A 27390-nucleotide genomic window follows, 5' to 3' on the forward strand; every position below is an offset into this window, starting at 1 on the left:
ACGACAACCTTCACTAACCTATCGGCAGCACGGAGCCCCCATGAGGCATAACGAATAGCTACCATCAACACCAATAATATCGGACCCCAAGCTAAACTTCAACTGCTCCGCGACACGCTAAGAACAGCGGACATCGACATCACCCTGATACAACTGATTACAGCAACTTGGTCAGGTTGTTATGGATAAGAGAGGTACGCCCCAGTGGCTATGGAACACACAGGCGCAGCGATCCTCCTCCGAGGAGGGAGGATATCGCATGTCTCCCGCGAGGGGTGGCCATTACAGTTGAGGCAGATACGATCATCTCATCGTAGGTGGAGATTTCAACTGTGTTCTAGAGTGTACAGACCAATACCCTCATTTCACCACATCTCCGGAACTTCGCTTCTTCATCCGCTGCCTTCGTCTCCTCGACACTTGGAGAGTGGTATACGGCGACCTCCCGGGGCATACACACATCACGAGCCACTCCGCCAGGCCGACTCGATAGAATATATACCTCTGACGAGCTAAAAACCGTTCTCTTCGACGCGGAACGTTGGCTGTCTGCCTTTTCAGATTATGTCGTCTACATCTGTACCATGAACGTATGTAGACAATCTGTATGGCGCAGTGCGGGACCTTGAAAACTCTACGTGACAGACAGGACTACGGCACTTTACACCAATACTATACTTAAGTTATGGAAAAACCAAAATGCTAGTTTTACTGGAATGTTGACCACCGAGCTCGCAACTGTTTTGAGACGGCCACCGAAGTCTTTGGCACACATCCCACCTCCGATGTCGCACATCTGCCGTTTCTTTTTGGAATACAGCTACATATGCACCAAGCTCCCCAGGACCAGGAAGACGACCATCCGGGACATCTACCGCCTTCTCCAAAACCCGTCGAAGCACGTCATCCCCAGGTTTCCTGGCCTACAGTTTGGAGAATGATCCACCAACAATACCAAGCTATTGACACCACCGCGATGTGGTACTTTCTCGTTAGCGGCAAATGTATTATAAGACAGAAACTGCATCGCACCGTGCTGGTGGATTCATCCCTGTGCGTCAACTGTTATGTTTTGAGTGTGGGGCAGCAGCTATCTGGACCCTCGTACAGAAAATTGTGACTTTCTACCTCCGAGCACCCCCACATCACGTCTCTCCTACCAAGCTGATATATCCTCACACGACCTACTTACCATCGTCTAAGTGGCACGCCATCACCTGGATAAATGGCAAGTACCTCTTCTGAGAGGACATCGTCGATCCGGCAGACTTCTGGACATGCCTTGAAGTACACAACCACACCCTTCGCCGACATCGACACTATCGGGTCACTTCCTCAAGATACGAGGGTTGGAACTTTAATAGTGGTAACTACTTATTTACAGCTCGTACAAAATATATATGTGTTTCAAAGTTTTACTGACATTTAAAGTAGTCACCAGCATTGTGTATAACCCGTTGCCAGCGATGTGGAAGTCGTATGATACTCTTAGTGCCAGTTGTGTTGACATTTCGAGCGCCACGGTGTATTGCCCGACGAATTTGTAGCAGTTCTGAAGCGAATGCCGTGAAGTGTTTCCTTCAGTTTAAAAATCGAGTTGAACTCAAGAGGGCTTAAGTCAACGGAGTGCAGTAGGTGTTATAGCGCTCAGCAGCCTCATCAGACAAGCAAATCAGTAACAGCTTGCACTGTACATGAGCACTGTGCTGCAAAATGATGGTTAGATCCTGCAGAAAGTGTCAGCACATCTGTGTCTAAACTGGTCGTCTGTTGTGTTCTAAAAATGAACAGCATAGAGACAGAAGTGATGACATTTTTGCAGGATAATGCTCAAGCACGTACAGTGCAATCTAATACTGATTTGTTTGATTGATGGGGCTGCTAAGTGCTATACCACCTAGGGGTGCTAAGTGCTATACCACCTACTGCACTCCGCTGCCTTAAGCCCTCGTGAGTTCAACTCGATTTCTAAACTGAAGGATACACTTCATGGCATTCGCTTCAGAACTGTTACAAATTCGTCGGGCAATAGACTGAGGCCGCTGGAACTGTCAATACAACTGGCACTGCTAAGAGTATCCTACGACTTCCACATCACTGGCAACGGGTTATACAGAATGTTGGTGGCTACTTTGAAGGTCAGTAAAACTTTGAAACGCGTATCTAATTTGTACGAGTTGTAAATAAATAGTTGGCACTATTAGATTTCCAACCCTCATACTTACAGAGTATTTTCGCCAACTCGCCTCGGAGCTGGAATTTCAACGAAACGTGTCGGCCAAGACTGAACGAACCCACATTTCCCCTTCTAACGGCCAATGATAGAATTCACGTTGTTGAGATGTCGCGTCAAAGTGGAGCATGGCGTAGCAAGTATTCATAATTTCTTTCCCTTCTCTTTTCGCTTCATCTTATAATTTTTTTCTACCTTACACATGCTTATCCTATTAACGGATGGTTCTGTATCTGCAGCCTATTTGTTTTCTTCCTCATGTACTCCCCCATAAAACAAAAACAAAAGTTGGGTTGCTTATGATGTTAATGCTGTGTACATATTTACGTTTGCGAAAAAAAGAAGGATGTTGCGAAAGTATATTTATTTATGTGTTACGTTTTCAAGGAATATTGTTTGTTTTAAGAAGAACGTCGTCTTTTATTTTCTAACAATAGAAGATTTTATTTTATTTTTCATTACCTGCAACATTTTGCTCGTGTAGTAGGTGTTTATTCTTTTTGATCTCTACAAGAATGACATTTTTCTGAACATAAAAAAGTAAAAGCTGGTAGAGCATAAAAAAGTAAAAAAAAATTTTAAAAATGCCGTAGAGCACTTGAAAAAATAAACAAACAAGATGATAGAGCACTTGCCAGTGAAAGACAAAGGAGACGATTTCGAGCCCTCGGTCCGGCACACAGTTTTAATTTGCCAGGAAGTTTGACATCAGCGCACACTCTGCTGCAGAGTGAAAATTTCAGTCTGGAGCTGATATTTGATCGGGCTGGCAAAACCGAAACAGGACTAAACAAGTAAATTCATCCGCGGAAATAGAATTTCCGACAATTGGTAAACATAACAAAGAGAAACAGTGCGCCTAGACCCACTTTATAATGTTTATTATCTTCGTTACTCACGACGGGAACGGGGAGAGGCGTGACGGGCGGTTTGGGGACTGGCGGGAAGGCGACCTTCCACTCGTGGTACGGGTTGTACACGTCGCCGCACGCGTCGCCGATCACGAAGCTGCAAATTTCCTCCGGCGTGAGCTGCACCCTCTGCAGCACGTACACCACCTCACCCTGCGCCAGAACGACAGACGTGTCACTGAACAGCCAGATCGCCGACAAACAACACAAGCCGTGCTGAACTGCACTCACCCCAAACAGCTCCGTGATGCCCTCGCAGACGCGCGGTGTCTGTATCTTCAGGCTGATGCAGAACTGGTTCGTGATCTTCACGATATCATCTCTCGTTTTACCCATACGGATATAGTGCTGCAACAGTCCGGCACCTGTAACACCGCAGACATTTGGTAAGTTACACTGACGGAAAAAAGTCGCAGCACCAAAAAGGAATTAACGTAGAGGAATGAAATATAGGGAATATAGTTGTCTAGGTAATATATTTAAATGATTAACTTCGCAAGACCACAGGTTAATGTAAGCGCGAGATAAGGCATTGCACATGTGAAAGCCGGCCGCTGTGACCGAGCGCTTCTAGGCGCTTCAGTCCGGAACCATGCGACCGCTACGGTCGCAGGTTCGAATCCTGCCTCGGGCATGGATTTGTGTGATGTTCTTAGATTAGTTAGGTTCAAGTAGTTCTAAGTCTAGGGGACTGATGACCTTAGATGTTAAGTCCCATAGTACTTAGAGCCATTTGAGCCACATGTGAAATGATGGTACATTAATAACCGGTGTAACCGTCAGAATGTTGAATGCAAGCACGTAAACGTTCGTGCACTGTGGTAAACAGGTGCCGAATGTCAGTTGGAGTTCTACGTCCGTCGTACTTGGTCGATCAGTACTGGGACAGTTAATGCTGATTATGAATGATACTTGAGTTGTCGTCTGTGATGTCCCGTAAGTGCTCGAGTGGAGACAGATTGGTGATCGAGCAGGCCAAGACAACATGTCAACACACTGTGAAGCCTGTTGGGTTACAACACCGGTATGTGGGCAAGCGTTATTCTGTTGGAAAACACCCCTGGTATGCTGTTCGTGATTGGCAGTACAATAGGTCGAATCGCCAGTTTGCTGTCACTGTGCGGGGTAAACCACGAGAGTGCTCCTGCTGTCACACGAAATCGCACCCCAGACCATAACTCCAGGTGTAGGTCCAGTGGGTCTAGCTTGCAACTGCAGTTGCTTTCAGACCCTCAACAGGCCTCCTAAACAACAAACGGCCATCACTGGCACCGACGCAGAACCAGCTTTCATCAGAAAATACACCAGACCTCCACCCTGCTCTCCAATGAGCTGTCGCCTGATACCGCTGAAGTCAGAAATGGCGGTGGTTTGGGGTCACAAGACGTCTGGTTAGCAGCTGTCTTGGGATTAACCGACGTGTAACAGTTCGGTGTGCCACTGTGGCGTCAACTGGTCCTCAAATTTCTGCTGCAGATGGAGTACTATGCGCCAGAGCCATACGCCGAACACACAGTGTTCCCTCTCGTTAGTACCATGTAGCCTTCCAGAGGCCTGACTTCTTGTAGCGGTACATTCCCCTGGCCACCGCTACCAGCAGTCTTGTACAGTGGTTACATACTTGCTAAGACTTTCTGCAATATCGCGGAAGGAACGTCCAGCTTCTCGTAGCCCCATTACAAAGTCAGTAGGGTGCTGATAATGACACCTTTGTCGCCTTAAAGGCATTCTTGAGTAACATCAACTCGCTACGTCTAATTTCATACGTAACTAACGCTCGCGACCGTTGCAGTGCGTATTTAAAGCAAGCCTGATTTGCTTCCTCACAGTGGCGTTACTAACGCCTCTCTCCTGCGACTGGTGCAAAATCTGAATACACATCTTTCAGATGTACAAACACGCATACCAGCTTTCGTTCATTCACACAGCCCCTCCTTGGTGTTGCGATCGTTTTCCGTCAATGTTTTTTTGGGAAGACTTGACATTTTTCTGTGTCTATCGGAGAAACACTCCTGGAAATTGAAATAAGAACACCGTGAATTCATTGTCCCAGGAAGGGGAAACTTTATTGACACATTCCTGGGGTCAGATACATCACATGATCACACTGACAGAACCACAGGCACATAGACACAGGCAACAGAGCATGCACAATGTCGGCACTAGTATAGTGTATATCCACCTTTCGCAGCAATGCAGGCTGCTATTCTCCCATGGAGACGATCGTAGAGATGCTGGATGTAGTCCTGTGGAACGGCTTGCCATGCCATTTCCACCTGGCGCCTCAGTTGGACCAGCGTTCGTGCTGGACGTGCAGACCGCGGGAGACGACGCTTCATCCAGTCCCAAACATGCTCAATGGGGGACAGATCCGGAGTTCTTGCTGGCCAGGGTAGTTGACTTACACCTTCTAGAGCACGTTGGGTGGCACGGGATACATGCGGACGTGCATTGTTCTGTTGGAACAGCAAGAGCGGAAGACGGCCTAACGGTGTGCGGGACCGTAGCCCAGCTTCATGGAGACGGTTGCGAATGGTCCTCGCCGATACCCCAGGAGCAACAGTGTCCCTAATTTGCTGGGAAGTGGCGGTGCGGTCCCCTACGGCACTGCGTAGGATCCTACGGTCTTGGCGTGCATCCGTGCGTCGCTGCGGTCCGGTCCCAGGTCGACGGGCACGTGCACCTTCCGCCGACCACTGGCGACAACATCGTTGTACTGTGGAGACCTCACGCCCCACGTGTTGAGCAATTCGGCGGTACGTCCACCCGGCCTCCCGCATGCCCACTATACGCCCTCGCTCAAAGTCCGTCAACTGCACATACGGTTCACGTACACGCTGTCGCGGCATGCTACCAGTGTTAAAGACTGCGATGGAGCTCCGTATGCCACGGCAAACTGGCTGACACTGACGGCGGCGGTGCACAAATGCTGCGCACCTAGCGCCATTCGACGGCCAACACCGCGGTTCCTGGTGTGTCCGCTGTGCCGTGCGTGTGATCATTGCTTATACAGCCCTCTCGCAGTGTCCGGAGCAAGTATGGTGGGTGTGACACACCGGTGTCAACGTGTTCTTTTTTCCATTTCCAGGAGTGTATTTTGTGATCTGTCTTATGGACCGTATTAACGACACAAAATGTGAGCTGCAGGTGGTACATAGTGAGATATCAAGAATTCTACGTCAGTCACCGAGGATATTATGACCACTGCTACACGGAACGGTAAAGCAAGCGCAGGTTATGCGATTTGGTGTGACAGGTAGAAAACAGGTATGAACAATCGGTGAGGTCGGTTCAGTGCGCAGCGAACAAGGATTTGAGTTCGACAGAGGAGGACTGGCATGGCATGGTACTTGAGATAGAGTGTACAGAAAAATTGCATGTTGCTGGTTTAAGCATCTATCGAAAGTGGGCGAATGTATGTAAAACAGGTAGTACAGGATCAATTAAACATCTATGAGTCATCCAAAAAGGTTGACGCCAAAGATCTACAAGCTTTGTTAAGCTCAACAGGCAGTATCTGTGGCACAACAGCTAAGTTGCAATAGCACAGAAACGTAACAGCATTAGCACATGAAAGAAATATCTGTATAAGTCAAAGACACAATACGCGAAAGTCAAAATATTGCAATTTTTCGAGTTTAGAATTTTTCAATTATAGTTCGACAATTGAACATGAACATGTCTCTATACCACGATATCAAATTCCGCGGTTTTGAGAAGTTTACATGTTTATTGAACAATAATAAAGCGTATCAACTTGTAAAATGGTATTCTTTTAAAGAAAAAACTAAAGCACGGAACTCGAAAATGTTGTAATTCATATCCAATATAAATGTTAAACGTGTTGAAAAAGCCAACTACAAAAGATAAATCACCTAACCGAGCCATTTGGGTATGAATCGGCACACTCGACGACTAGGAAAAGGTGATGAAATAGTAATTGTTTAGCAATCTACATGAAGCGCTAATTCAAAGGACTAAACTATATAGTAGCGACGTATGCCGTACATATGAACAGTTCCTTAAATGTGTAGTCTACTGATAAGAACGACTGCTGACGTCGACATGCATGACAATTTTGAGTGGTTCTAACATCACGAACACGAGCGGCTGGCTCAAATGGCACTAAAATACTAGGCTCAATAACCAGTTGCCTCTGTGCTACATGTGACTAAAATTACGAACTGTCATTCGAAATTTCGTACCTTCGCAGAACCAGACACAACTACGTCTAACTTCAGACTCAGTCTCAACTCTGATCTATCAAGTGGCCACCGCTATAACCCATATGTTATTCCATGCAATAAGTAATGTTTTGTAGATACGTTTGCCACTGCTAGATGATATGGGTAATGAGGTCTTAGTGGGCAAGAGTATTTACAGGTTTCTGTTGTTTTGGACTGTGTGGATTCATGTATGAAGTGATTAGGAAAACAGAATCGATGTGTCAGCGCACAGAGTAGGGATACCAAAGGAGTGAGTATTTAGATGCGGAGAACGGAGTTTTGTCACCAACAAAGCTCGACTCCAACAGTCGTGCGATTGGTGCGGCGTAAGATTTGTCAGTAAGCTTTCTACAGATTTTGATTGTTATTACATCGCTAGTACAGACACATCTTGTTTAAAAGTACCGTTGAGTTTATGCATGCGTTTTACAGGCATTTTAATAATTTGTATTCGCTATCTTAACATGAATTTGGCTTGAAGCTTTGAAGAGATAAATGCAAGGACGTTTCGTTTGTTTGTATGAAGTTCACAGCTCTTATATTTCTTTTTTCACAGGAAAAAGAAAGGCACAGATACTTTTAGGTCTTGTATTGTTGCACTTGACTGTATTTCCGCGGTTGCTTTGATAAATCTTGTTGCAGTGTCATTGCGAAAAAAATTTCTAATGAAAAGTGTTTCGAAAAGATATCGATACTGGAGCTACGACATGTAGCAGATGAGCGATTTCTCGCATTATCAAATATTTTTAGGGACAAAATTTTGCTTTCTGAAGATGCGTATTTAATCTTCGTTACATTTTTCGGGAACTAATCGGACGTACTAATTCTCCACATCCTGGGTAGTAGCAGAACAGATTCTTACTGTGACTGCTTTAAAAAAAAAATCAAAATTATTTGGAGAGATATGTAATCCGAAGATAATGATTCAGACTGTCGCACACAAATCTCACCTTCATGTGAAAATTGCTCAAATTGTGTTACATTCATTGTACTGACTGGCAGAGCTTTCCACAACTACTGACTTTTTCTGTTACCAGTCCCGTAAATATATGATGATACAGTCAGGTAAGTCATCGCTACGACATTAACTTTATTACACTATGTCTCGATATAAATCAATCCTTAAAGCACCTCATTCTGATATCATAACTGGCCTTAGACGTTTTAGGAACTCACCAATAAAAAAAAAGTTATGTGACTAGGGCCTCCCGTCGGGTAGACCGTTCGCCGGGTGCAAGTCTTTCGATTTGACGCCACTTTGGCGACTTGCGCGTCGATGGGGATGAAATGATGATAATTAGGACAACACAACACCCAGTCCCTGAGCGAAGAAAATCTCCGACGCAGCCGGGAATCGAACCCGAACTTAGGATTGACATTCTGTCGCGCTGACCACTCAGCTACCGGGGGCGGACGGAACTTAACCAATGAACAGTCGCTTTTCCTCCTTTGAAGTATTTCGATTTGCGATCATAGCAGTAACAATTACTCACTATTGCTGTCGCTGATAAATATTATATATGAAAAAAGGCTAATAAGTGCAATATTAATGTTCCAGACTTAGCCTGCTCCGTAGACTTCGCTACTGTATGCGTGTGCGCAGCGACTGACCTGCCTTGCAGGCGGTGCAGGAGACCTTGGACATGACGCTCGTCTCGACCTCCTGGACGACCTGTCGCAGGTTGAAGAGGCGCAGCGCCTTGTCGACGAGCCGCGGCAGTGGCAGATTGCGCCCGCTCTGCATGTCCTCCTCCAGCTCTTGCAGCAGCCGCGTGTAGTTGATCTGCAATACACTCAGTTAAGCAATACACTCAGTTAAGCAAGTGAAATGTACCGCTCAGAGCGGCGCAGAGCGATTTTTTACTGAACAGTCACCAGAGACACAATTTACGCTGTTCAGCAATTTTCATTTATTTATCCTCGAATGACCAGATCTAAACAGGCATTCTACATGTTTTACATTATGTTCATAACTGCAGACATACAACAAAAAGACTTAAGTTTAATATGAGATACCATACTTAGAAATAGCCATAACATACATGGTAGAAAGCAATAGTAGCCACAGTAGAAAATAAGCACGTTCAGATTAGTCTTGAAAAGTAGAAAAGAAAGACAAATTATGGTTAAGTAGATATAAATTGAGGGCACTGGCAGCAATCGACATGAGAGACAGGGAAGGAAAGAGAAAAATGGTTCAAATGGCTCTGAGCACTATGGGACTTAACTTCTGACGTCATCAGTCCCCTAGACTTAGAACTACATAAACGTAACTAATATGGCCATTATGGCCGAGCGGTTCTAGGCGCTTCAGTTCGAAACCGCGCTGCTGCTGTCGCAGGTTCGAATCCTGCCTCGGGCATGGATGTGTGTGATGTCCTTAGGTTAGTTAGGTTTAAGTAGTCCTAAGTTCTAGGGGACTGATGACCTCAGATGTTAAGTCCCATAGTGCTCAGAGTCATTTGAACCAAACATAACTAACCTAAGGACATCATACACACCCATGCCCGAGGCAGGAGTCGCACCTGTGTCCGTAGCGGTCGAGCGGTTCCAGATTGTAGCGCCTAGAACCGCTCGGCCACTCCGGCCTGCCGGAAAGAGAAGTAATGGAGAAAGACACGTAACTTGGAAGAATGGAAACATTTGCTTCACACTTTCACAGCTAAAAACTGCTCAGATTTGTTAGTTAATATTTCAGGAAACAGTTATGAGGCTAACAAAAGGAATAGTTTCAACTTTTTGTTAAATGCACTGAATTGTGCACAGAGTGCAGGGTAGTTTATTCCAGCGACGGATAGCAACAACCGAGAACGAGTTTGTGAATGTTTTTGTTTCATAGATGGGCACAGCTAGCACGCTAGATAAGTAAGACCTCGTATTGTGATTATAGTGAGACAAGAGGTACTTATCTCCGGTGTGCCACTAAGGCTGGCACGACATAGCGCCACGGCACTTGCTAGGAGCCGCTACCCGCTTGCCGGCTGGTTGCTAAAGCCACAGACACTTCGACACCGCCTGTTATCACCATAAAAAAAACCATTTCGGCACTTATAAATCTTCAGAAGGCTGGTCGTCGGTCGTATCGGCGAGTCATCGAGTCGGCGTCCGTCTTGGTGTCGGCTTCCACCATGAACCGCTCCGCTCCACCGCCGTCTCGCGGTTTTTTTATGGGTGGCCGAGGAGAACGTTTCACACACACCGCCTATCAGAATTGACACGAAAAGGCTTCAGAGCATAAAGAGCGTCAATGAAACCAGCCCTTCCCTTGTGGCGTTGATTCCCACACATTTCGCGGTCGGTCGCCCGCATCTCGTGGTCGTGCGGTAGCGTTCTCGCTTCCTGCGCCCGGGTTCCCGGTTCGATTCCCGACGGGGTCAGGGATTTTCTCTGCATCGTGATGGCTGGGTGTTGTGTGTTGTCCTTCGGTTAGTTAGGTTTAAATAGTTCTAAGTTCTAGGGGACTGATGACCATAGATGTTAAGTCCCATAGTGCTCAGAGCCATTTGAACCATTTTGAACCATTTCGCGGTCGAAAACTAATACGATGACCAACAGGAAGATGTTCTTGACAACATTGGACATTGCTGACATCCTCGGACGTATTAACCCTTCTCTAAGGACGGCGTGGTGCTGCATCCCCACTGCACGTGATCGCACCCCTTAGGAGTGCAGTGCGACCGCAATTTTTGCTCTCGTGTACATGCTGGAACCACTACAGACCGTTGATAACCATGCGACGAAATTTGAACGTGATCTGAAGTATCAAAGGCTACTTATGCTTTTTCTACCCTCCTGTTTTCCGCCCTCCTGTGGCGTGATCATGCGGCAATGCAGCACTAACACGTGCGTGAATAAAACGGCGAAGGGTTCCTCTAAGTCCGTCACAGTTTGGCAACACCCTCTGTGCCACCCACGCAGCTTTGTTGGGCACGTTAGAAATATACCTCCAGGAATTTCAATACCAAATCACCCTGGCAGCTGCTCTAGCACCTGAAGGTTACGCAGCCCCTTCGACATTCTCTTGGGGTGTGTTATTAGAAAATTTGGAAATTTGTGATAAGGACTAGGGGACCAAACTGCTGAGGTCATCGGCCCCTACGCTTACACACTACTTAATCTAACTTAAACTTACACTAAGGACAACAAACACACCCATGTCCGAGGGGGGAGTCGAACCTCCGACGAGGGGAGCCACGCGAGCCGTGACAAGACGCCTTAGACCGCGCGGTTGTGTTTTTAGAGAAGGGTTGAAATGTCCAAGGGTGTTAGCAGTGTAAAAATTGTCAAGAACATCTTCCTTTGTTCATCGCACTGCGAATTGTCGTGTTCGACTGCTAGGTGGGTGGAAACCAACGCCCCGAAAGAAAGCATAGTTTCATTCACGCCCTTTATGCCACCCTCGTAGGCCTTTTCGTCTCGATGCTGAGCACCGATGTATGTGAAATGTTTTCCTCGGCCATCCATAAGAAAAGCGCATGATTTCAACGCTGTGTGTACAGGTTCTGATCTCCATCGCAGAGATCTCAAAAGAAAAGGTGCTATGACGACGTTCTCATCGCGTGACAAGTCCACAGTGGCGTTGGGCAGAAATGTGGTGGAATGTGGTGCCAATGTGACATCATTAAGACATATTACAGCTTACATAAACTTTTGAGCCGTGGCCTTTTTCCACATGCGTCGACACCTTAGTGTTTGAAGTGTCGCGAAACCGAGGATGACATGGTAGAGCACCATGCTTTTGCCCCAATACAGACGAAGGTTGTAGGCACCTTTGACCCAAATCTGAAACTAATGCGTCACAATGGCATGTAATTACGGCTTTCACCCCAGAAACTGATCCTTTAATTCCGTTGCCCAGTGTATTTATTTGGTTCTCTGTCTGTTTATCTTTAAGAGATTTTGTGTGTGCAAGAACAGAACACGCTTTTGCAAGAAGTATGAACCAAGAATCTGAGACAGGACACAGACTCTCCAGCAGCAAAAGAAATCTGGGAAACAGTATGCCTTCCAAAAATAAAAAAGTCATTTGGAATTAAAGGCTGGGAGAACACGAGGAAATGTTCAGTCACCTAACTGGAAAGGATTTATTTTCATCGTACAGCTCGACCTCTTTCATTTGCGACGTGTGAGTGTTGCATTTGTTTACAGTAGATGACGGTGACAGACTCCGACCAAGTGAATTACATTCGAGAAGTCTTGGAACTTAGTGAGGTCATTATGTCTTTGTTCTTTATTTAATCCTGTTACATCTCCGGAGATGAAGATAATATGGATTATTAGATGTTATATTTATTCTCCATTTTTCATAAACCGTAAAAGGATCTGTGTCACTCTGAAGAGTAATGTTGCACAGTGGTGTCTTTATCGCCAAGTGCACACTTTGCTTGAGCGTAGAGTATAATGCTTGTGTTGTTTATAGCGAAGAGAGAGGCTGAAAAACGATGATAGCATATAGCTCCCCCTTCCCCCCACTGTCCCTCCCTCACTCCCCTCCCCTCCCCGTTCCTCACAATCTCTCAATCTTCAAAAAATAGTACGAACGGATCTGCCGAGATCTGTCGGTCGCTACTACGAACGGATTGCCATTAACAGTGTAATACTGCATAAACGTTCGTGATTTAATCGAGAAAACTGGAGCACAACTTCGTCACCAGAAACTACACGACACTTCTTCCTTTTGTATATTTTCATGGCCAAATTATATGTGAAAATTCTTTTTATTTCCCAGTTTGGGTCCAATCGAATCAACGACATCGATAACGGAGGTGTGGTGACATCAGAAGAGCATTTTGGGACCGATTATATGGTACTACGTTTGATCGTAGATACAGTAAGTGGCCTCAGATCAAGATTAACTCGGAAATCTGCGTTATACTATCGTTAACCCCTGATTATAGCGCTGTGAAGTAGGATCTACTTTACTGGCGAAAATTCGCGGATCAAGATCGGGTTCAAATGAAATCGTCAGTTGACAGTATAGTGGCATTACAATACAACGCTTTTTTTTTGCACAGATACAAAATGAAACAATAAAGAAGTTGTTATTAACGTGTAAATATGTAACTACGCCACTACCACGCACCTGAAACTCGAAATTTCGATCTATAAGGTTAGGCTAAGGGACTCATCAGCATGTACGTAATAAGTGCAGATAATAATTGATCTCAAAACAATTCTTGGAGACGTCTCGTAATTTATGTGATCAATTTAGGGGCATTTTATAAACACTCAACAGCAGAATAATAAACGAAAATTCTAAATATTGGAGGTGGACAACTGCATATGTTGATACTGACTCCAGTCAATAATGATTGAACTTCTCTTATGAATGTGCTCTCTCAGCTATTGTAGCAGTAACTATACAACGCGTATTAATTTTTGAGCTTTCGAACACTTGCTTAAACTACTATGACAGCTGCATGCGGTCCGGTGAACAAAGGAAAAATGAGCAAGAATACGGAAGTTATTTAGCCAGTTGTTATTTATGAGTCGTTGCTCAGACCATCATCTCGGTAGCTCAGAGCTTGTGTTTCAGTAAAGGAACTCCGTTTCAAATCCAAGCCAATTGTAGGATTTTTCTCCCCATTGGATACTACTTACTTCACTGTATTGGCCATAAAGATAATTATAACAACGCTACGATTTGAAACCACACCACTCTTTCCGTTTTCAGAGCGTTCTGGGCCACTATGGTGGACAGCATTCTGTGTACAAGAAACTTATGCGAAGTGAATTATATAGTTTTCTTTCGTTTACCTTACAGATAATCTGAGTATTCTGATGTGGCTGGACAACAAATAGCGAACGCATTCTCGAAATTAAATTATAAAACAATTAAGCTGAGGTTTCGCTTGCAGAAAATATACTGGGCAGCTGTTAGAACTAAGGTTTAGTTCATCGATCCGTAAGCTTACACACTTCTTAATCTAATTGAAACTGACTTCGCTAAGGACAACACACGCACACTCATGCCCGGGGGAGGATCAAACCTCCGACCGGGGATCCGCGCAAACCGTGACAAAGCGCTGCATTGTCTGAGTGAGAAAATAATTCATCAAAATGCCAACTGAAGAAAATGACATCAGGAAAACCCAGCGTGGTTTTTTTTATTATCAAATATCACGTTTCCCTGGTATTTTAGGAGTTGTGGGCTGCACCCATGTCTCAATCATATCTCCCGGTGGCAAAAGGGCAGAGATATTTAAGAATCGTCACGGATGGGTTTCGTCAATCGTATAATAATCTCATACCCTAAGCTTAATCAGAACATATTAAAATGTATACACAGCATCGCACGTAACTTCGGGATGAAAATCTTCCTACGAAGAAATTCCAGATAATGAAGGTAATAGGAGCTACAATGCAACGAGTGTGGAATTTAATAACGATTTGTTCGAAGCGTTATAATCGTGTCGACAGCCGATTTCTGCGGTGTTGCCGAGCATGTTTTTTGCTAACTTAGATCCTTTGGTGGATCCAGGTTTAGTGCTACAGAATAGAACGGAGTCGTGAACTGAGTCCAATTTTTGAACTGACGCCAAAACTGACCTCCAGTCAGCGATGTTTATATTATCGGCCCATAGTGTTTGAAATGGCATAGAATGTCGTACCACTCCACCCACACTTCCCTTGCCTCTGCACGCGCGCAAACACACACACACACACACACACACACACACACACACAGGCAGTGCTCTGCCTTGAGCTGGCTCGTACCTTCATCATCTCGAACTGGCGGCGCGTCTCGCGCTCGATGTCCTCCGGCGAGGGCGTGGGCGGCAGGTCGTGGGTGGCGTTGCGCGGCGCCAGCAGCGCCTGCTGCGACCGGCTGTCGTTGGCAAGCAGCCCGTAGCTCGGCCGCCCGCCCGTCACGTCCCACGGGTCGTCGAACACCAGCGGGGGCATCACCGGTCCCGCTGCGGCATCACAGCTGTTACTCCAGAAAGCTCTTTACAAATTACACACACACACACACACATGTGGAAGGATATTGCAACACCAAAAAATAATTAATGTAGACTAATGGAATTCCGGGAATTGCTAGATCACAGGTTAATGTAAGCGCGAGATAAGCCATTGCAAACGTGGAATGTTGGTACATTAATAACCGGTGTAACCGACATAATATTGAATGCACTGTGTTGTACTGGTGCCTGATGTCACTTTGTGCGAAGGAGTTCTATGCCTGTTGCACTTGGTTGGTCCCACAAGTGCTCGACTGGAGACAGATCTGGTGATTGAGCAGGCCGAGGCAAGATGTCACTCTGTAGAGCATGTTGCGTTATAACAGCGGTATGTGAGTGAGCATCATCCCGTCGGAAAACACCCACTGGAATACTGTTCACCAATGGCAGCACAACAGGCTGACTCACCAGACTGACGCACAAATTTGCAGTCAGGGTGCGTAGGATATCGACGACGGTGTCTAGCGCGCAGACAGGTTGGTTGCAGGCTCTCAACTGGCCCCCTTCTGTCCAACACAAGGTCATCACAGGCACCAAGCCAGAACCAAATTTCATCAGAGAACATAACAGACCTCCACCTTTTCCTCCAATGAGCTCTCGCTTGACACCACTGAAATCGCAAATGGCGATGGTTTGTTGTCAGTGAATGCACGCTGCAGGGTGTCTGGCTCGGAGCTCTCCTCGAAGTGACCGCTTTGTAACCGTTGTGTCACTGTGGCACCAACTGCTGCTCAAATTGCTGCTGCAGATGCAAGAGGATGCGCCAGAGCCACTCGCCGAGTGTGGTAGTCTTCTTCTCGCCAGTGCAATGTGGTCGTTCGGAGCCCGGTATTCATGCGATTAAACATTCTCGTGACCACCGCTGCCAGCAGTCATCTACAGAGGCTACATTCCTGCCAAATCTTCCTGAAGCATCGCAGAAGGAACATACAGCTTATCGAAGTCCTATTACACGATCTCTTTCAAGCTCAGAGGATGTTGATAATGACGTCTTTGTTCCCATTCTTTACTAACATCAACCCACAACGTCAAATCTCAACTAACGCTCATGACCGTTACAGCGTGTATTTAAAGCAAACCACATTTTCATCCCCATAGTGGCGTTACGAGTGTCACTCTTACTCGATGGCGCGAAGTTTGAACAGACACCATCTTTCATATGACAGACGTCTATGAACTTTCTTTTATGTTGCACAACTCCTTCTTGGTGTTGCAATTTTCTTCTGTCATTGTGTATACACAGGGTGATTCAGCTGTCCCTACTTATTGCTTTCATGCAACCCACTACACCTTGAATAACCACGTGCGAGATTTTCATATACTCTCGCTCGCTACGGGCAAACTATTGGTCCTCTAGAAAAAATGAAGAGGTCCTCAGGAAATTTAACGACTTAAATTCTATACTGACATGCGGTTTCGCTAGAGGCCACAGTTTTAATACCGTTCAAGAAAATTACGTTTGAAGGTCGCTTTATACGTTTCTCTTGAACAATTCGACACTTTGGTCTCTAGCGAAACCGTACCCCAGTAAAAGAAATTCAGCTTCATTAAATTTTCCACAAGAAGGACATGTTCACTTCTTTCTGTTGCACTAAAAGTTCGCGTAGTGAGCGAGAGAATATGAAAATTTGCGAGTCGTATTTGAAGGCGTTGCGAGTTGCGTAAAATTCGTAGGTAGAGGCGGCTGAATCAACCTATATACACGGATAGTGCTGCGAAATCACGCAAGTGCTACAAAATCACGCACGCTTCTTCCGATGGCCAGCCTCATCATGTTTTCTTATGCAGGGTGAACCAAATTTTCTCGTCGTGATAATTGTGTGAGAAGTACGTGGGAGGAAGTTAAATGTGTTCCACTCTTCCCGGAAAGTTCTCTCTCGAAATTTCTGTAGTAAACCTGTCCGTGATGCACAACGCATCTCTTGTAGCGTGTGGCGATGGAATTTGTGAGCATCTCGGTAACGCCCTCGCGCTGACTAAACGATCCCGCGTCGAAACGCGCCCTCTTCGTTGGATCTTCTCTATCCCTTTTATTAGCCCTATATCGTAAAGATCATATAATGATGAACAGTACTCGAGAATCGGTCGAAAAATCGCCTTATAAGCCACTTCTTTCCGCGATGAGTAGCACTTCCTTAGGATCCTTGCCATGAATCTCTTTTCCTACCATCTATTTTATGTGGTCATTCCAGGTCACTCTACATAGTTACTGGCTCTGAACACTATGGGACTTAACTTCTAAGGTCATCAGTCCCCTAGAGCTTAGAGATACTTAAACCTAACTAACCTAAGGACAGCACACACATCCATGCCTGAGGCAGGATTCGAACCTGCGACCGTAGCGGTCGCGCGGTTCCAGACTGTAGCGCCTAGAACCGTTCGTGGTAGGTGCTGTTTTCAGCACTTTTTCATCAATAGTGTGGCTGTACAGTAGTGGCTTTCTTTTCCGATGCATGCGCAACACGTTACATTTGTTTACGTCCAGGGTCAACTGCCCGAGCCCTCACCATTCATCATTTTGCAGATCGATAATATCTCCTGGCATCGCTACTTTGTTTACAGACAAACGCACTGTCTGCGAACATTCTTAAGGAGCATCCGACGCTTTGTACTACATGATTTATATGTATTGTAAATAATAACTGTCCTATCACACTTATTTGGGGTACTCTGATAAGTATCTTTACAACTGTCGATTTTGTTCAGTTCTGAGCGACATGTTGATTTCTATCTGCAAGGCAGTCTTGAATCCAGTCGCAAATCTGGTCCGTTAATCGACAAGCTAACATTTTTTCCCCTAAATAGCAGTGCAGGAAGATGCCTTTCTGAAGTCAAGGAACACGGCATCAACCTGAGCGCCTTTGTCTACAGTGCTATGGATATCATGGAGGAACAGAGCGAGCTGAGTTTGTGGAATCCATGTCGACTAAACTTGTTCCATAATTCTGCAACAGACTGATGTCAACGATACAGATCTATAATTGTGTGCATCTTTCCTGCGGCCCTTCTCGAACACGAGAATGTGCTGTGCTTTTTTTTTTCAAGTCGCTAGGTGCCATTCGTTATTCCAGCGATCTGTGATAAACTGCTGCTAGAAGAGAAGAACGTACTTACGCATAATCTTCATAGAATCTCATGGATATCTCACTTGGTCCTGGCGCCTTTCCACAGCAAAGCGATTGTAGTTTTCTATTTCGCGATCATTTATACCAATATCTGCTATTTCGACGTTCGTACGATGACTGAAATGAGGGACTGTGTTACGATCTTCATCGGTAAACAGTTTTGGAAAATCGAATTCAGTATTTCGCCCTTCTCTCTGTTATCTTCGGTTTCGGTGGCAGTAAGGTCTCTCGAGTGAATAAATAGATGATTTCGAATCACTTACTGATTTCATACAAGATCAAAACCTCTTAGGGTTTTTACTAAGATTGGCTGACAAAATTTATCCTTCCAAGCTATTGAATGCTTCTCTCGTTGTTCTCCTTACGCACATTTTCGCTTCGTTCAGCTTTTGTTCGTCAACTAGGTTGTAACCTCTCTTGAATCTGAGTAGAAGCTCTCTGCGTTTACGGACCTGTTTTCTAATACGGCTATTAACCTACGGTGTGTCTTTACCATCCCTTAAGGACTTGCTCGGAACATACTTGTCATACTGAACAACGCTTTTGAATTTTTTCCATTTGCGCTCCAAATCTTCGTCCTCATCACTTAATATTTCATTCTGACTATTCAGATACTAGATACAGATGGAGAATATCTAGAAATAGTTCAAATGGCTCTGAACACTATGCGACTTAACATCTGCGGTCATCAGTCGCCTAGAACTTAGAACTAATTAAACCTAACTAACCTAAGGACATCACACACATCCATGCCCGAGGCAGGATTCGAACCTGCGACCGTAGCAGTCGCGCGGTTCCGGACTGAGCGCCTCAGATATCTAGAAACCTTGGCAATGAAATAATGGATATGACGGTGTGTACGGAAGCATGATACAGTAACTTCTCAATCGCTCTGTACATGAAGTAATGTAAGTATGTATGTATGTACGTAATAGCCGGCCCGGTTAGTCGTGCGGTCTAACGCATGGCTTTCTGGGCGGGAAGGAGCACCTGGTTCCCGGCACGAATCCGCCCGGCTGACCTGTGTCGAGGTCCGGTGAGGCGGCCAGTCTGTGGATGGCTTTTAGGCGGTTTTCCATCTGCCTCGGCGAATGCGGGCTGGTCCCCTTATTCCGCCTCAATTAAACCATGTCGGCGATTGCTACGTGAACAAGTTCTCCATGTACGCGTACACCACATTACTTTACCACGCAAAATAGGGGTTACACTCGTCTGTTGTTCCCTGAGGCCGAACCGCACAATAAGCCTGAATGAGTGGTTCGGTGTGGGCCGGCGGAGGGGTCAAGTGGACTGCGGTAGTCGTCGTGGGGCTGTGGACCACTGCGGCGGCGGCGGGGACAGAACCTCTCCGTCGTTTCTAGGCTCTCGGTTAACATACAATACAATACAATACAATACAATACAATGTACGTAATGGTTCACATTAGTAGTATGTATTCTTCGCCATCCTCTTTGTAGCGGTTTGCACAGTACATATGTAGATGAAGATACAGACATATCACGCGACATTGGGCACCCAGGGTAATCTTATCGACATTAAGCATCGCTGCCATTGAAAGATAGTACAGAACCATTACCAGAACAGATGACATGCACATTAAAATCGACAACGGAAGTTCCACCTGGCCTCGAATACTGTGGTTACTGACAATTGCTCCCAGCAAGCATAATTAACTGACCTACATCGATGCAATTGTCCCATCGATTATTTTGAATTGCAAATTTGCTGAGACGTTACTGATTGTGCTGCAAGAAATTTGAGTTCTCACCTTCCCACAGCTCTAATTTGTATGAGTGACTGAATGTGTGTGCCGCAGCAGAGAGGATAGACGGAAATGATTCGGCAGATCTACGTAGACCGAGTGCACATTGTGTTTAGTGTTTGACTACTGATTATAAGTTCTTGTTGCTTGACTTCCGGTATTGACGAAAGAATGTTACCATTTCTAAGTCATCAGTATTTTCTGGAAGGCATGTTTTTCTGCCTCTACAAACGTTACTGAACGACCTGCAGTTATGTGAAAAATGATACGTAGTTTTGAGGTGTAATGACGCAAAACTCCGCTGTACATTAATTTTCATCAAGTCGCTCTTCCAATACGACTTTCAGTGTAATAGTATAATATAACTTATATATGGCGCTTCTTTCGTTGTATACGAAATAGACTTCTATTTTTTTTTTGTGCAGTCAGTTCCTTTCAAATTGTACCTGAAGGCCCTGGCCCGAATGTTGTAGTTGTGTATTCTGTCACTCGTGAATTTTGCGGAAGTAGACGCCTGAGAATTTGACATTGTCATAGTGAACTATGGGAAGATGATAGGAAGCAGAATAGGAGATGAATACAAAGTGACGGTTGTGATGTTATACTAAAGAGGGGTAGTTCGTAACCCGTAAAGTGGAGTAGGGGAGGTTTGGAGTGGTAAATTCTGAAGAAATTCGTCACCAACTCGATGAGTATCCGTGTCGCAGTAGCCCAATTAAGTATCAGTCAATTTTAGGCTACGGTTACGTAAAAACCTTAGCATCAGTCGCACCGAAATTTCTCTACAGTCGGATTCGTTCTTTATGCCATTTTCAAGTGATCGCAGCTGAACATCGGGAGCCCTCCTGTGACCTGGACTGCACCAAACACGCGCAGACGATGGCAGTGCGTCTCGTGCGCTCCAGTTGACTGAGGGGCTCGAAATGTACCCAGCTCCCACAACGATATTATTGCGAACGATTAGTTAATGAAGGCATTTTACAGTTAACAACGTATACTTTCGCTTCGATTTAGTTTGGTGTGGAGTACATTCAGTACATGATTGCAGATACTTAACCTCGGCATCGTTGTCCTGAGGTTCCTATTTCTGTTAATCTGATGTTAATAATGGTCCTGGTTTTTATCAACTGCTTGAATAAAACACAAACTTCCTATCTGACTGGTTATTGAAACCCGCAAAATTTATTCGTGTGCTTTTCCACACAGGCAATACATTCGATTCTCATCACATAAATTCTTCAAATTAAATCCATAACTAGCTTCAGGACTATTTTACGAAACAAGATGGAATAACTAAACAGATAGGTGCCATAACACAGCACTTTCCGACAGGCGATTCCAAAGACATAACACAAGCTACTGCCACATGGTAATAGCTAACAACCGAAGACTATCGTGACGCAAACTTACTTCAAAGACGTTACGTTGAAATTAAAATGTAATCAGTGATATTAGTTTTACAATTATAAAAAATTGAAATTAATGTATTATTGCAAAATATTAAGTTGGTGCATAAGCTCGTAACGTTTTTGGTTTGCGCGATGGTATTCCGGTTGCTAATGGTTTATTTATCTATCGTCATATTTTATTTGTAGTTCACTGTTGCTATTTGAGTATACATGCTGTCATTTTGTCATTTGGAGATAGTGAGTGGAGCTGTGGATGTTATAAAATGGAGTGCCAAGAGCAAAAATCGGAATATTTCCGACATATTCTTCTGTCTAAGTTCATAGACAGCAGCGGAGGCAGGGAGAAACACAGAAACATTTGCGCCGTGTATGGAGATAATGCCATTGGACAGAGCACGGTAATTCGTTTTTCGTTTTAGGCTTCGGTGTTTGATGAAGATCGTTTAAACGCATTCACCCACAATGATCAATATCAGTGTACTCGAGAACAGATCAATTGTGATCATTCCACCACGGTGCGACAGCTGCATGCGATGGGGAAGGTTCAAAAATGGGGTATATGGCTACCGTATTCTCTAAATCCAAAGCACAAAAATCCGCGAGTGATCACTTCTTGCTCGTCATTAACTGGGTCGTGAACAACGCTGACTGTTCCTATCCTGTAACTTTACTGGTGCGAGAAATGGTATCTTTATGGTAACATAACGAAAAGGAAGGAATGGTTGATCCCAAACAAAGCAGCAATTGCCCGTACAAAGACCTGCGCGCATCCTCTAAAGATAATATTGTACATTTGGTGGAACAGCGACAGTGCGGTGTAATACGAATTGCTTCCCGAAGATGTGACAACCACTGTTGACATTTATTGTCAACAACTGAGATGTGTCGCAGACAGAATCCAAGAACTTCGACCAAAATGTGTGCGTGAAGTGATGCTACTCCAGGACAACGCCAGCCTGCATTCCGCTAATCTAACAAAAACGCTGTAGAGGAGCAGGGTTGGAATGCCATTCCGTTCCCACCTTATTCACCTGATTTTGCGCATTTTCCGCTCTCTATCGAACAGCCTTCATGGAACATCCTTTCCGGATGTAAATGCACTCTGAACATGGCTCGACGAGTTCTTTGCCGCAAAACCACGTGATTTCTACAGTCGCGGAAGCGAAAAATTACCCCGCAGCGCTGGCAGACTGTTGTAAATAGGGAAAGGCCGGCCGCGGTGGTCTAGCGGTTCTAGGCGCTCAGTCCGGAACCGCGCGACTGCTACGGTCGCAGGTTCGAATCCTGCCTCGGGCATGGATGTGTGTGATGTCCTTAGGTTAGTTAGGTTTAAGTAGTTCTAATTTCTAGTACTCAGAATAATTTGTAAATAGGGAAGGAATTAAACTTATGGAGACACGATACGAACATAAGCATCAACCCAATATAATTTGTTTTGACATCACCAGTAATTATTTCTAACTGTTTTTGGTTTAAGTTGAGCGTAAAAATATCTGGATGACTAGAATGAAATTTTCACTCTACAGCGGAGTGTGCGCTGATATGAAACTTCCTGGCAGATTAACACTGTGTGCCGGACTGAGACTCGAACTCGGGACCTTTGCCTTTCACGGGCAAGCTTGGAAGGTAGGAGACGAGGTACTGGCGGAATTAAAGCTGTGAGTCGTGCTTGGGTAGCTCAGTCGGTAGAGCGCTTGCCCGCGAAAGGCAAAGGTCCCGAGTTCGAGTCTCTGTGCGACACACAGTTTTAATCTGCCAGGAAGTTTCATCTGGATGACCAGTTTTTCAAAATGCGCTTATTTTTGTATAAAAAGGAAAACTGAATATTCAGATATCTATCCAATAGGCTAAAGGAATAGAAGTTATGAATAAGTTCAATATAAAGACAGCAGCCCAGCAAAAGCTGAATTTCTCGAATATCGGCAAAAGCTGGTGCCGAGCGATTTATTAACAGTGCGACCAGCATCGACAGAGTCAATGTGGTAGACGGAAATCTACCTTGGGTTGTTGCAGACTCAAGTTGCTCAATTGTGAACATTTGAAAATGACTTACGGAACAAATCCGACAGTGGAAACATTTCGGTGCGGCTTGTACTGCGATTCAAAAAAAAAAAAAAAAAAATAAGAATTCAAGAATGGTGGCGGATGTACTTACCCTGTACGACCGCGAGGACGGCCAGTGCGAGCCACGCCCAAGGCGGCAGGGGCGCGGGAGGCGGGGGCGGCATGCTAGGACGCCGGAGCGGGGACGGCTGCGAGCGGAGACCTCACCACCAGCCTGCAACAAGTGGTGTTACAGCGAGCGGCGTTACCCTGCTCTCCCTCTCAGGACTGAGCTCTTTGTCATAACACAGACGTAACTCTGTACAACATAAGAATAAACCTGATGTAAACAAACACAAACGCGCTGATTGGTCACAAGCCGCAGCACACGTACACTGGTGTTGTTACGTTCTTGTAAGTAGATATTAGGTATCTCATAACTAAGTTCCGTTAAATGAAACTCTAAGATATTCTTATGTATTAACAGATATCAACGTTTTTCTCAATCACAATTTAACAATGTAGTTTTTATTTCAAAAATCGTGCGCAGTCACAGTCTCTGTACTGTTGTGCTCTGATTGTCGCACTGTTAATGCGCAGTATGAAAATGGCTGAGGCTGCTTCCTGCTCCGTAGTGTGACACGGATTTGTTGCGAGAAATAACACGACTGTTACGGTGCCGGATGAATTAGAACTAACACACGGAGCTTTTTCACGTGTTACTGCCGAACGCTGGCAGGACATAGAACGGAACGTCGTAAAAGAAGCCGAGAAATAGCTTGGTCTTAAGGTTTTTCGTAAATTTACAGAAAAAATCGGCTGTATTTGATACAGTTGAGATATAAGAACACACTGGATGCATAGCGGAGTCGGCAGAAGCAGTACATGGATCGCTGGTTTAAGTCTCGTATTAGTCATCCTGTTTTTTCGTTGAATTTGATATACCTACATCTCGTAGTTGTAAAACTCATCATCACTTTTATGATTCACGTCTTTTTTGTTTTTAATTACATATTCCACGCGAAATTCCCGTTTCCATTTCAAATATAAATTCTTAATTATTGATATTCTATGAAACATTGTTAATAAACGTTGCTTAAATTAAGAAAACGTAAGTTTATTTTTTAGGACAGAAATTAAAAACCAAATACTACTTATTTTGACTATGTCCATTTTTTAATATCACAGATGTTGTCCCACACGAACCAGAGTGATAAGTGTCGTAGAAACATGAAAAACAGTCATTTTCACAGCATCGAGCACACGGTACAAATTCTGAATTTCTACATTTCCCACTGTACCATCACAATATGAACAGAACAGAACTGATCTGTAACCAAGTTAAGGGATTTGTCGAGAGAAATAATACGACTGTTAAGATGCCGGATGTACTGGAATTAATACACGGAGCCTTTCCACGTGTTACTGCCGAACGCTGGCGGGATATAGAACGGAACGTCGTAAAAGAAGCCGAGAAAACGTGGCGCCTGGGTGGCTTCGCGGATTTTGTTGTTGATCCACTCGTTATCAACGTAGCAGATGATAGTTCCAGAACTGAAATCTCTTTCTTGGATTTGGATAAGGAAGGAACTAAAAGATTGCCAGGCGACTGACAGTAATTAATACCTTCAGTGGTTCCAGTATTCAACAATACAATGAAATCCCTGCAGTATGCTCAGAAAAATTATCTTTTGTTTAAGTTACGAACTTTCGTCACTCTTGTTTGTAATTAGAATACTATGTTAGTTGAGAACGGGAGCATTTTATGCATTCCGTCTGGTCACCTAAGAAGCGTACGGTAGTGCTGGTAGTTTGCCGAATATTATTTCATTCTGTTTAAAAATTAAATGACATTCGAAGCTATATTGTTTCTCTGCTCGTCTCTTTTTATATCTGAACTGCAACTGCTCACATCGTTGCAAGTTAGTTGGACCAGCTGGCTAGTAATGTCCAAGTTAAACGAGTAGGTAAAGCTCTTGTCCCGCATTATCGTTCGGTCTATGCGCGCGTAACATTGCACAAAATGTATCCTTATGATCGAACCTGACTATACTGGACACAGCTTGGTTTACGCTCCACATGAAACGAAATCCAATGAGATTCAATCAAACGCGGAAGAATACATGGTGTAATGTTTACATCAAGTTTATTCTCATAAAGGAAACCTGTGGAAGGTACATTAGCTAATTTGTTTTAGTTGTAAATATTTGTCATTTACTATTGCTTTTCTGACATGTTCTACATCCTGGAGGACTTACTCATTACGGTTTAATTGGAATGAAAGTAAATCTCATTTAATCTAATCTACCGTGATTTCCTCAAAACGCACCATGGAAACGGATGCTTTGCTTAACAACTCCACGACCGACATTTTTCTCTGTCTCTGTCCAACTGATGTTTCTCTCTGCCTATGGTGTTACAGACGTCAATGGGTTGCTAAATTCTTATTTTTTCTACTCAAAGCAACAAATTTATTTCATAAATCGCAACGTTTATCCCAAGCACCCTCAATCATTAGCAATGAGAAGACATTATGCACTTTGTACAGAGGCAGCATAATCCCTCTGATCTTCTTCGGTAGAATGTACGACGATTCCAGCACTCTTTCCAGGCGTGTGCGGCCTGTAGAACTGACGCTAGTAATTTTATCACTCGAAACCGTATTGCTACACTGTCCTTGGCGCTTACCTTAGCCTTACAAATACTTTGTATTCTGCAGCACAGAGCTTACTGTGAGAAGGTGAACATTATTAAATGAATCGTAATTTAGAGTTAGATCCGGTACCATGGGGCGAATGATTTGGTTCTTTCTCTTCATATCGTTTAAACAAATATACCCCAATTATCAACTTGATAACATGTTGAATCCCATGTGAATAATTGTTCGCTGCCGCACGGTTTTGCAGTTCAAAGCCAGTATTGATGTACACATTCACATTGCAGGTTTACTTGTTGCTGATGTAGATACCGTATACCCAACGTATTTTGTAATAAAAAATGTATGTGTGAAATCTTATGGGACTTAACTGCTAATGTCATCAGTCCCTAAGCTTACACACTAGTTAACCTAACTTATTCTAAGGACAAACACACATCCATGCCCGAGGGAGGACTCGAACCTCCGCCGGGATCAGCCGCACAGTCCATGACTGCAGCGCTTGAGACCGCTCGGCTAATCCCGCGCGGCATTTTGTAATAGATTTCACTGTTGAGGCCGTCGATACCATTTCACTACTCAGAGGGATTATGCTAGTACCATATATTAAGTGGAGCGGAATTTGGGTCCACTGTTATGGTTCAAATGGCTCTGAGCACTATGGGACTTAACATCTGTGGTCATCAGTCCCCTAGAACTTAGAACTACTTAAACCTAACTAACCTAAGGACATCACACACATCCATGCCCGAAGCAGGATTCGAACCTGCGACCGTAGCAATCTTGCGGTTCCGGACTGAGCGCCTTAACCGCGAGACCACCGCGGCCGGCGGTCCACTGTTATGCATCCAGTTGTTGAAGACGGTCACAGTTATTAAGACGACGTTAAATCCGCTCTGACATTTACTAGTAATAGTCCTTACAACTGTATGGCAACCGCTTCACAAATTTTACTGTTATGTCTAGACCGCGATTCGAATAAGCGCGTTACCGAAGACGACATGCGTATATGCCTTATGACACATTCTAGCGTAGGGAAAAAAGGTATGATAGAAAAAGA

General features: G+C 44.6%; 1 protein-coding gene across 11 annotated transcripts in view; it reads right to left on the bottom strand.

The window, feature by feature from the left end:
• The window catches only part of LOC126354975 (sphingomyelin phosphodiesterase), a 387938-nt gene that overhangs the window by 58153 nt on the left and 302395 nt on the right, over positions 1–27390 (bottom strand). For all 11 annotated transcript variants that reach the window (XM_050005137.1, XM_050005155.1, XM_050005064.1 and 8 more), the window contains 5 exons: positions 23787–23909; positions 15087–15286; positions 8982–9153; positions 3376–3509; positions 3133–3297 (listed from right to left, as the gene is read on the bottom strand). In XM_050005137.1, the coding sequence (XP_049861094.1) occupies positions 3133–3297; positions 3376–3509; positions 8982–9153; positions 15087–15286; positions 23787–23859 (744 nt within the window). In that variant the 5' untranslated portion in view covers positions 23860–23909. The remainder of the gene's footprint in view (positions 1–3132; positions 3298–3375; positions 3510–8981; positions 9154–15086; positions 15287–23786; positions 23910–27390) is intronic.

The sequence above is a fragment of the Schistocerca gregaria genome, chromosome 1 (genome assembly GCF_023897955.1).
Source record: "Schistocerca gregaria isolate iqSchGreg1 chromosome 1, iqSchGreg1.2, whole genome shotgun sequence".
Classification (NCBI taxonomy): Eukaryota; Metazoa; Arthropoda; class Insecta; order Orthoptera; family Acrididae; genus Schistocerca; species Schistocerca gregaria.